The 11,647-nt window shown below is 33.4% G+C and overlaps 1 protein-coding gene and 1 long non-coding RNA gene across 4 annotated transcripts; one reads left to right on the forward strand and one right to left on the reverse strand.

Moving 5' to 3' along the window:
- The first annotated feature begins 79 nt into the window (after window positions 1-79).
- On the forward strand, window positions 80-3,668 carry LOC140977373 (uncharacterized). Of its 3 annotated transcripts, none has more exons than XR_012175408.1 (4): window positions 80-763; window positions 1,322-1,438; window positions 1,851-2,279; window positions 2,433-3,668. It is a non-coding gene; the product is annotated as an uncharacterized lncRNA (long non-coding RNA). The 3 variants fall into 3 exon arrangements; XR_012175409.1 differs by having other exon boundaries at window positions 2,871-3,668; XR_012175407.1 differs by having other exon boundaries at window positions 81-763; window positions 1,851-3,668.
- Window positions 3,669-4,570: 902 nt separating this feature from the next.
- Window positions 4,571-8,025, reverse strand: LOC140977374 (nudix hydrolase 16, mitochondrial-like). Its single transcript, XM_073442114.1, has 4 exons — window positions 7,651-8,025; window positions 6,794-6,908; window positions 5,241-5,324; window positions 4,571-4,995 (listed from the first exon to the last, which is right to left on the reverse strand). Exons 1-4 carry the CDS (start codon window positions 7,719-7,721, stop codon window positions 4,723-4,725), a joined length of 543 nt encoding a protein of 180 aa, XP_073298215.1. The 5' UTR covers window positions 7,722-8,025; the 3' UTR covers window positions 4,571-4,722.
- Window positions 8,026-11,647: the final 3,622 nt, after the last annotated feature.

Genomic DNA, 11,647 nt, shown 5'->3' on the forward strand with positions numbered 1-11,647 from the left:
TCATATATCCCTCAAGTTTAAGTTGGCACGTGGTTTAATTTTTTTTTATTATAAATTATAATTTTTGGAAATATTTGAACTTCATTTCGTTACTTCCTTCCTGATTTCCGTCGAACAACGTAGTAGTATTGCCTTACATTTCGCACTTTCTGGATGTCTGTCAATCACCTACCGTAGAAATCTGGTTCATCTTTTCAAGAATTTTGCGTTTGCTGCTGTCTTCTTTTGACTCGGGTCTCTCTCCCAAGTGCTCTATGTTGTTGATTTGATGGTTATTTGGGTGGGTAAATTCTTTCTTGTGTACTGATAGATATTCCTGCGTTGTTTTTACCTAATTCTTTACGGAGTTTCTCTTGTATCCTCACGGTTCTTGGTGTTTCTTTTGTAAATCTCATATCGGGTTTCTTCCAAACCCAAGTTTTTTTCTTCTTTTTTCGCCGATGTTTCTTGAAATTTCAGAAGTTCTCGGTTACCAGTCTGTCATCTTTTGACGGTTTATTGTTTTCTGTGATAATGGTGAATCATGGTGACAAGAAAAATATTAATCAAGAAGGTGGGGATAAGGCCCCATCATCTGTTTCTAAAGGTGGCGGTGGAGGAGCCACAAGGCATGCGGTACCACTGTTTCTGGTCAATCTATATCAACCAGCGGCAGTGTTGGGTCCCCCTTAAGCCGGAGTGAGGCTGCAGCGACAACCCCTTCAAATCGGATGAACAACCTTGATATCCAGGGTGAAGATGCTGGGTCTCGGGCGGCTGCTGGGTGAGCTCTTGAGTCGTGTCCTTTTATCTTTCAGTTATTTTCTTTTCCTGCAAATGTTCGTTACTGAAGTTCTTTGTGAAAATTATGTATTTTATGATCAGTAACATGACTGGAATTGTGTTGATTGTTCATAAATTTGCTTTGGTCTTTCGAACCACGTGCATCAGTTACTCTGATATGAACTCTGTTTGACACAGTTTTGCGACGAGTTGATTATTTTGATTGAAAGATAACAAGTGTTGAAAGTTAAAGGAGAAGTTAAAGATGGTGGGTTAATGAAGTATGTAGTTTTAGTAGATCCAAAAGGATGTTCGTTGGACAGATTCCCTTGTAATATTAGATGATATTTGGTTTACTTGTGGCTCAAAGTCTAATGTAATTCAACATTGGTTCTGAATGGATTGTTTATCTTTGGTCACGAAGAAAAGGATTTGTAATTTTTTGCTAGAGAATTAGAACAAAACAAAATATAAATTTGTATATAAATCAGGAGTTTGGAAACTAATGATTTTGAAGTTGAGAGAATCATAGTTTTTTAAACTTTACGAGGTGCTGCAGGCTCAAGGCGCTGCGAGGATCAGTCCCTTGCGACTAAGATCAAGCAAAGGCTCAATCCTGGTACAGCACGTGTCTTGGCTGTGAAGCATGCCTTCTAGGGCTTGGTGCATATGAAATGTAATGTCATAGTTCCTCATTTACTTGTAGACTAATAAGTATTTATGTTTTGTTGGTAATTAATTGTAAATTACCTATAGGATAATCTTTAATGCTATATTTTTCACATATTAAGATTTTAGAAGATTATGTCCTATTGCATTGGACATCGATGGTGCATCCTTGCACTTTACATTGGGATTTGGGTCCAAACCACCTTTGTGCTTTATTACTTTCGTGACTTTATTCACAATCAATAGGATGTGTACTGAATTACAAATGTGTGCTTTTAGGGTTTGAGGTTGATGTAGAATATAACAATGATTATTAAAATATTAAAGAGTCTTGTTATATCTCCATGGATGACTATCTAGTTCTATCGATTCATTGTCGTATTTGGTTACATGTTTTATGATTATATTGTTATAAATAGGAACAAGAAGAAGAGAAATCAACGTGCAGTAGGGGGTGATAAAAGTAGCCGTGGACTCCGTCATTTAGCATGAAAGGATTTTTTTATTTTAATATGCCATGTATTTTTCCGGGTATTTTCTGGTGTGCATTTAGCAATGGTGTAAGGCAGAATGCAAATGAAAAGCTTATGTTGGTAGTTTAATCAATCTTTGGAAATATTTTTGACATTATCAACACTTTGTAGTTCAAAGTTCAAACGGAGATCTGTATAGATTATTTTAACATCCAAAAATTTTGGGGTTGGGGCAGGGCAGGATTGTCTGTTACTTCTCTTTTATATAGTCTGTAATATCGATTAAATAGTTTGAGTTACATGGCGATTAAGTTTGTGCCTTCTCTTCATAGTGTGGGGGAAAGTGGAAAGCAGAGGAAGAACTACATATAATGGGTAAGCTCGCTCTTTCAATATATATTAATTAATTTACTTGGAATCTTGTTTCTTGGAAATAGTCATTGTTTGTCTATCTACAGCTTTGAAATGGTTTGGTGTTCTGTACATCAATGCACAATTAGCTGACAACGTTTCTGATATTCAATTCAGATTTTTCCATCTTTAGCATCCCTGATGCATGCATACTTCGCCTGCTACGAAAGAGATTATGGGAATCTTGTTTTTTATTGGAGTCTGGGAAATCGTGCAGCTTTTGTTCTAGTCTTTTGCTTTTTATTTATTGCTTAATTTAGCATGCCAATTAGACCATTTGTAGTTCTTTTCTGTAGTATTATCATATGCATTTCCAAATTCCCACATTCATAGGATTAGTGATGAACTGGTGCATTATTTTTCCACAGTACTTTATTCTTGAAATTACTGATGTAGGGAAAACATGTTAAATCTTTTCAATAAGTACACAAAATGTTGATGTACGTACCTTATAGAAATCAATCGAGAGAAGAGTGACCATTTTTTTCATTATTCATTGTTGGGTACCTTTTGTTTCTGGTTTCCTTAACTCATAAACTTACAAAATATCATTAGGCGTATCCAAAATGAAATTCTTTTGCAAGGTGGTTGAAATATGAAGGAACGTCAGATAAGCTTTCCAAATGCTTCAAGAACAGAGAATCAAATTCGACCCTTTTAGGCATTACAGTCAAGTTCTTTAATGTTGAATAATAGGAGCTCATGATCTCCGTTTGTACCAAAAAATTAATGAATCCATGCGCTGCTTAGTTTTGGGAATGGAAAGAAATATCCAAGACCTACATTTGTCGAAAGCATATATCTATTTTTTCTTGATCGTTTATTTGGCATGACCTTACAGGAGTTATGAGCTCTTTCTTTGTTTTGAGTTTGATATATTTATCTATATCTGTTATCTTGTAACTTTTGGCTGTGTTGCTGTTGACAGCTTATGCCTTTCTCACTTTGATTATGTTGCAGAACAATACTTTTGTTATCACTAAACTCCTCATTTTACTTGTATATCCTTACGTTGGCTCAAAGCTTCCCTACAGATGATGGTGGCAAAGAATTGAGCATTCCCAATATGTATCCATCTCAAATAACTAATTCATCGAGATCGAATTTTTCTGGTATGCCTCCCACTTCGCCACCTCTTCCTGGGATACTAAAATCACTGGTTAAGCATGAGGATTAATCCGTCATGTTGAGCTCGCTCGAATATATATGATGTACATCGTGTAAAAAATCAAATGGAAGGAATCTGCCTATTTGTGAGCGTCATTTGAACAGTTATGACCCGGTTGATACAATGGCACTGCCCCAAAATCTAACCGTTATGTTTGGAATGGAATTAAACAAATTTTTGTTATATATTTATACACCCAACCCGTATAAGGCATCACTTTAGTTTCTCCTTTCATTTACGTTCCAGTCTGAAAAGAAGCATTAGCTATTTATCAAGAAAGGAAACCCCACTTTGGACCTTTGCACGTAAAGTTTTAAATTATGCTGATTCCGGTGCATGTCTACTTAGTGACAGCTGAATTGCACGTAAACCCCACCATGTTTGCTAACTAATTCAGTATATAACATCAAAGTTTTGGTTAAAGTTGTGTGGAAGATAAATTGATATGTGATTGGTTGACATATACATGGATATGTATATTGTAGCTCTTATTTAATTATATTTTGATTTAGCCTGTGAGAACTAAATGATATCAAGTTTTTTGCATTTCTTCTTAATTTACGTCTTATGATATTTTACTTGAATATGCGTTGACTGCTCGATTGTTAATAGTTATGTCGGCATTTATAAATAAAGGGTAGAAGTACATATATTACTTAAATGCATGCCTTTCCGATAATGCATGCTCTTTTTTCTGATGCTCATATTTTTGGATCTGCTCTGCACCAGCCAACTCATCATACATTAATGTTTCGGTATATAGTTGCCAACTTGTAAGACATGTGAGACAAACTAATAAAAAGTGATATTTTTTAGTGAATTTAGTAGAAACTAATTAGGGCCCATTTTTGTACTCGTATTTTAAAGAACATATATACACACACATATACACTTGTTCATAATATGTATCGGCTCCTTTCCTCAAATAATCAAATGACAATTGATCAAAGGTATTGCTTTGGGTCGACTGAAATAGAGCTTTATCCTTCTACAATATGAAACACAAGCATAATATATTTCATGAAAAATAGCTTATTTTTGTGATAGAATTTGAAAATCAGAGCTGAAAAGGGAGTAGGAAGAGCACTTGAAGACATTACTTGAGTTAATAATCCAGTCCAGAAACGCCCCGATACATTTATGAACATCAGGACTAAATCAAGCAGGCACATATACCAGTTTGAAATCCTGCCACAAAACTAAATGTTCTACAAAATCTCAATGGTTGGACGACACCGACTAATGATATTCTTTTTTAGGTATCGTATACACCATACCATCATCGTACCACTTCAAAAAACCTTTTTCAAGGGCATCTCTCATCCACACATGTCGACAGCTTTCAATGGCTTCAGGAATAGTCAGCCAACTTCTTTCACGAAGGCTTTTTTCAGGCCATGATTCTAGTACCTCATTCACATGCAAAGCATACATAGCAGCTTTACATAAACCTTCTGGACTGCACTCTTCTTGGACTGTTTTGCTCTTGAAAGCGTAGTACCCCAGAAAATGCTGAACAAAAAATAGCCACAATTAGTATACTCAAAATTATGGAAAGTAACTTTATTCCATCTCCTGAATCTGATATTTGTTTGGACAATTTTAATACAGCAGAAAACTCTGACACCTTGGCGCTGGGCGAAGAAAGGCTACCGAATAATTTTCCAAACAATCAAGGATTATCATATGACTGCAACAGAAATTCGAGGCAATACAAGCACAAAAGAAGAAGCGAGCCATATATTGTTATGTCTTACCACTAAATCCCCTCGCACTCCAGCCTCTTCCATGGCTTCCCTTATTGCCGCAGCCTCGGCTGTTTCATCCGTCTCCCACCCACCCTATATTGAGAACATATGAGCAAGAACAATTGGGGTGCTCAGGATACCTTTTCTATCATTCGTTTATCTTGGCATAACATGGAAGCCTCATAAGTCAATTTGAAAAGGCCATATGTTTGATTAGTATAGCAGAACACTAAGGCAGTAACTAAAGCAAATAAGTATAGAAGCCTAGTTTTCATTGAGCATATTATGTCACCAGTAAAAACTTTTGTTTCCCGAAACTATGGAAATGATGTCTACGACAAGTAATTTTTCTTCAATGAACACGGTATAATTGTGATTGGTATGGTCTAGAGAGATCTGCATTCAAGCAAATATTGACTATGCAAGACAAAAAGAATTAGAGCAGGATGGCCAGATAAAGCATGCTGGCACAAACAAGTATTAAACGTCCAAACTACTGAGTATTTCAAAGAGTTCAGAGCATAGTTCGTTTTCTTCGATTCCACTAAGTAGACAGATACGTCATGAAACAGGGTGCTTACCTCAATTTCTAGCTGTATTTTGGATGGAAGAAGAATTTTACTCGAAAACTAAAAAAAATCATCACGATGGAAAATAAGATCAATTAATACTGAAAAAATATCACCAGTCAGTATGGTTTATGCCAGAATCAACATAATCAACAAGGGTAACTGCGTTTGAGATAGATAATTAAAAAGCAGCGGGTTTTAGAAGTGATGGTGAAGTGTTTCAAAGGCTTTTAATGTTATTTTGAATTCCAATTTCATTCATGGATAACAATAACGATTGACTGGTCATGAGGATAGCCCTGGTATAATATGAGTGAAAAGTGGTTTATAGAGATGTCTTCAAATACTTCAAGCATGATACAATATTGAACTGACAAAGAACTTAACAACAAACCAGCTTCACAATTCATCAGAGGTTCATAGATGTTACCAAGAACCACTTGAATACATGTTCCTACAGAAGATAAAGAAAAACAACAATAACAGAACAAAGTTATGCCACACTAATCTGAGTTCCACTAGCTATCAAAATTTCATAATACGTCACAAATGAATCTTGGCAGAGAAATGAAGCACATAATGAGGACATCAACAATTACATTTCCTACTCTTATTTGGTCGAGTTGGACATGCCTTCTCACTATATCCCAAAACAGATGAGGCACAAAATTTCCGCTAGAAGATGGTAGCAAAGTCAACATAGAAGAATAGCACATCACACTTCTAGTAAGGAAAAAACATGAAGATCAGAAAATTATTTCCACGGGAACTTGTCCATATGCATTCGACAATTATCAGCCTCATTCGCTAAAAGCCAAGTCATAGATGCCTAATGATCTTCCCAAATGAAGCAACTGAAAGGTGAGTGACAATCCCCACTTATATAACTTCATGACAGTATCATTCTGTAGAGCCATACAAAGCATAAAAAACTGTGAATTTGCTTTTTCATCTACATCCAATGATCTGCTGATGCATGTACAAAAATATCACCTTGGGAAATAGAAGGCCAGGCCCACTAGTTGAATTGATCATTAGCACTTCAACTTTCTTCTCAGATGCTTCCCCATAGTTTTGTCCGATATTCCGGTACTTGAACGGAATACACCTGGGAAATGATTCTACTGATCAGAACAGTACAAAGTAAAGCCAATGACAAAAAACATAGAAATCTCTGATAACACAGTACTTTGTTATGCTAAGGATATCTCATAAAGTTGTTGCTTTTCACCATGGTTTTATTAAATATAACACGAAAATAAATGATGACATTCACTGGATAGGCCATGGATTCCTTTTACGAACTGTATATCCATGCAAAAATTAACCTCAAAAGGTTTTTCTCCTACGGTTCCACATTTTTTGTAATACTACTGGTCTCTTCAATCACACTGTCACATTGACATAGCAGAATATGCTCAATAGCAACCTTCAAACATAAAATTAAAAAAAAAAATAAAAAAAATAAAAACTCAATGCGAAGACACCAGACACAGAGAAATGAGAATCAAACCCATTTTACATGCATTTATTCAGCGAATTAAAAAAACCAGCAACGGTGAAAATAAGCTTGTACATAATCAAATCCACATAAATTTAATCCAACTGTTTTTCTCGTCTAACTGGTTACTAAGCAAAACCCGGTTTCTGCAACAAACAAATAGTGCGTAATCCAAATCCCTAAAATCTCGAATAAAACAAATTAAGTGCAACACAACGGATTCAAACATCAGAAAACCAGAGCCAATTTCCACATTATATCAATCGATAGAGAAAACAAAATCTTCAGGAAATCAAAACACAAGTCCATGCTTGTACAGATATATAAAACCGAATAAAAGAAAAAATACCCCGCAAGAAGGCGGTAACCATCCTCGTATCGTTGCTGATGCCGACCAGTTCGAGCCACCAAATCAGACATTTATTTTTATTGCAAAACAAAAAGTAGCTAAAATTGCATCCCACTCGGAAAAACGATTCACAAGATAACCTTCTGCTGGATAAAACCAAAGAAACAAATCATCCCCAAAAGTCGTTAGCGCTGCCGCTTCCGGTTTACTCCGGAATTCCCCGCAAGAGGGTCCAAAAATTTCTCAGTATCATCAACAATGATCACAGTAAAGAATGAAATTCCTAAAAAGAGCAGCCGAATAATCAAACATGGTTTTCTTTTCTTTTTTTGGGGGAAAATTAAATTTCAATTTAGATCGGTTACTAAGACCCCGTTGATTTTAATAGTTTTTTTACTTTGAAAAAATGTTTTTTTATGCTGACTTTTAAAAGTGTTTTTTTCAAATAAAACTTTTGTGTTTGAATAGATAAATAAAAAGTCCTTTTTTTAAATTCATAAGATGTGTTTGGATTAATATAATTAAAGTGTTTTTTTAATTCATTAGAGTTATTTATGTAAGAACTTAATTTAATGTCGATCTTTGTTGTATTGACGACAAATTTTTTATATGATCTCACACTTCTTTAATTTGTATAGTGTTGCCTTGTGTTAACTCCTGTCATTTTATACGTCTATCATAGACATAATTATTTTCACTATATGACTGGATTTCTTGCAAATCATCAATATATTTTAGTTGTTCAAAAATATCTCTAATCGCATCATATCGTCTTATAAAATTGTGAAAGAAAAATACACCACTATAATTTGAATTGAGAATCTAGAGAAATGTCGGGATATTTTTTGTAATACATTTTATCATGTCTTGCATATGTCAATTGTTCTTTCAATAATTGCTTTTAAACTTGTATTATAATAATTAAATATTTTATTTCTTGATCTGAACTTTAAAAATCTGAAGGAGTCGTCATTTTCTATCAGGAAGGCTATGCCATTGACCTGATTATTGATTGGTTCCCCGAAGTCGCCGTTCCTCCAGCTTTAGAATATGGGAAAATCCAATCGAAATTTAGATAAATAATATCTAGTATCTTTATACGGTCTCATAAATATTTTGAAAATAGGATAACCAACAACGATTAAATAATACTTACCGACAAAAAATATGAGTAAGCTATAAATATTGGTTGAACAATAAAAAAAAACATTATATATGTTAATATCAAACCTTCAACCGAAAGTGAAAAAGTAATTTTTCCTTTCACATAACCTCATTAAAAATGTTAGAATCGTGAGAAGAACCTTCCCAACCAACCCACACAAAAGTTAAGCACATGTCGAAGTCGTATACAGTCATAACATTTGTCGGAGTAAACCATGTTCTGCTAGTGAAATCTATTTGTTTGCTACGAGGAACATATATGCATATATATGTACCATCAATTAGGGATGACAATGGGTAGGGTATGAGTCGGATTTCATACATCCATCCCCATACATATTTATTAAATTCATCCTCATATCCATCTCCATACACATCGGGTATTGAATTTCATCTCCATCCTCATACCCATCGGATTATCGGATACTCATACTCTACCCAAATACCATATTATCATATACAATTGAATTTTTTCAAATTTAAATTGTTTCAATAAAGTTATGAATATTTAAAAAATTTTTTAAATAAACAATAAGAAAAATTATTAATGATAAAAATTTGCAAAATAAACATTATAGAAAAAATAAATATAATTATTATATGAATGTTTAATATAAATAAATATAATTACTATAGATATACATATACATATATATATATTAATTTAAACGGGTATTCGGATCGGGTGTGGGTCGGATTATACCAAACCCGCCTCCATACCCGAACCCGAAAATCCCCATATCCGATTACCCAATTATTTAATCGGGTCTAAAAATTTCTCCATACCCTCTTATATTCGGGTCGGGTATCGGATCCTCCAACGGGTTCGGAGGAAATTGTCATCCCTACCATCAATAGCCCATATACAATATTCAAAATAAGTCCAATATCTTTTATCATTCTTAACATGTCCACGGATATATGTAAATTTATTATCGACATATTTGATGATATCTCTTGACAACTTTTATACAAACTCTAAAACTCTATGAAATTGTCTCGAAAAAGTTTCTCCCGTGTGTTGAAAAAGCTCATGGACATTCATAACCGAAGCAGGTTGACCCATCATATACAAAAATAATCATATTTTTCATGTATATCAACTCCTCTTGTTGGTTGTAAGCTTTATTTTATGAGTAGAGCATTACGTAATTTATAAAACATGTGTTTTCTTATTTTCCATTCAATATCTCCGCCATCCATTGAGATTCTGAGAGCCACGATGTCATACATTCATCTTTAACAATATATTTCAAAGTATAATTAGTAACACCACACAATGACAACGAAATCATTCTTTTATTAGAGACACGTGTATTTCTTATGGAATCAATAGAACGATCTGAATCACTCGATGCATCAGGGTCATCTAATAAAATAAAGATATGACATATAACAATAAACAATAAATGTTTTAGATTCTTGCATGAAAAAATATAAAGATACTACGAAATAAAGTTAACTCTTCAATAAAGAAAAAATAAGTGAAAATTTGGGTAAAAGCAAAACTCATGTCAATAGCGATTCGCATCATCTTTAATTAAAGTTGTTGCCCAACCAAGCCTCAATTGCATGTCCTTCAATCCGATGAATGTTTGTATATTTTGCTTTTTAATTTACCCAAAATTCTGGCAACTATGAAGAATTGCTCACTATCAACCACCATATTAGGCAAATTACATAGAACCTCTAAGCAATTTTCACTGCCACATTGATCAATCTTTGGTGTTTCATGTATATAATTTTGAGTCTCAAATTTGTGGAGTACACGATCATGTTGATTAGCTAACTCAGTGGCAATAGGACCCATTTTTTCGTCACCCTCGTTTATTTTTCTCTTTATTTGTTGCTTAGAGTTGTCAACATTTATTGTTCAGTTTTACATAACTTATTAGTTTCCAGCATTAGCATAAATACATTTGAAACTCTCCATCTAACTCAACATCCCAATCATTTATATCTTCATTCAAAATATTATGATATGGTTGATAATCTGATGGTGTTATTGCAGGTCTCCTCAATTTAAATTTTGCATTTTCTCAAGATTTTTTTGTAATGTGAAGCAAAAATAAATAAATAAATTTGATAAATAATTTAAAATGTATCATAAAAATTTTGTACCTTAATATTTTTCTTCTACCAACTATTATTAGCTTGCATGATCATCTTCTTTGAACCCAACCAAGACTAGTCTCATTATTTCCGATAAGTTGTGCCCACAATGCAACATATATTCTCATATCATCTCATTTATTTTTAAATTGTTTGTGATTCCACAAAAATCATGTTCGCTTACGAAATTTTAAACTAAATTTGCATAACTCTTTTTGTTTAAATGTTTCTTAGGGTTAATTCCTGATTTAATCTCCTCAGCACAAATTTTTAAAAATATTTTAGTATTCTGATCGGTCTAATTCGTTTTAGTATATCGATAAACAACAACTCCAAGGTCAATAGTTTCAATCATATATCTAGGTACTTGGTTTGGATATGATAATCATTTTTTATAGGTTGAATACATCTATATTCGAAAAATAAAGCATAAGAAAACTATTCGACCAAATAATACATAGGGTTAATTATAATTAAAATACTATATTTTTTTGTAATTGTTCTATCAATGATAAACCATTTCAAAATCCTAAAAAAACATCTGAATAGAAAACGTAATTTTCTACTTAATTTTTCTTTATCGAGGAGTTAACTTTATTTCGTGATATCTTTACATTTTTTGATGTAAGAATTTAAAACATTTATTATTTATTGTTATACGTCATAGCTTTATTTTATTTACATAACTTTTGTTAGTTAATAATTGGAAGTGTGGCAAAAT

The sequence above is a fragment of the Primulina huaijiensis genome, chromosome 5, assembly GCF_012295235.1.
Source record: "Primulina huaijiensis isolate GDHJ02 chromosome 5, ASM1229523v2, whole genome shotgun sequence".
Lineage (NCBI taxonomy): Eukaryota > Viridiplantae > Streptophyta > Magnoliopsida > Lamiales > Gesneriaceae > Primulina > Primulina huaijiensis.

Coding starts and splice junctions, on each gene's coding strand:
- LOC140977374 (XM_073442114.1), bottom strand. CDS start 7,721: ATGTCTGATTTGGTGGCTCGAACTGGTCGGCATCAGCAACGATACGAG. Junction 6,909..7,650: donor GGTTACCGCCTTCTTGCGGG/GTATTTTTTCTT, acceptor ATCATTTCCCAG/GTGTATTCCGTTCAAGTACC. Junction 4,996..5,240: donor GAGTGCGAGGGGATTTAGTG/GTAAGACATAAC, acceptor TTTTTTGTTCAG/CATTTTCTGGGGTACTACGC.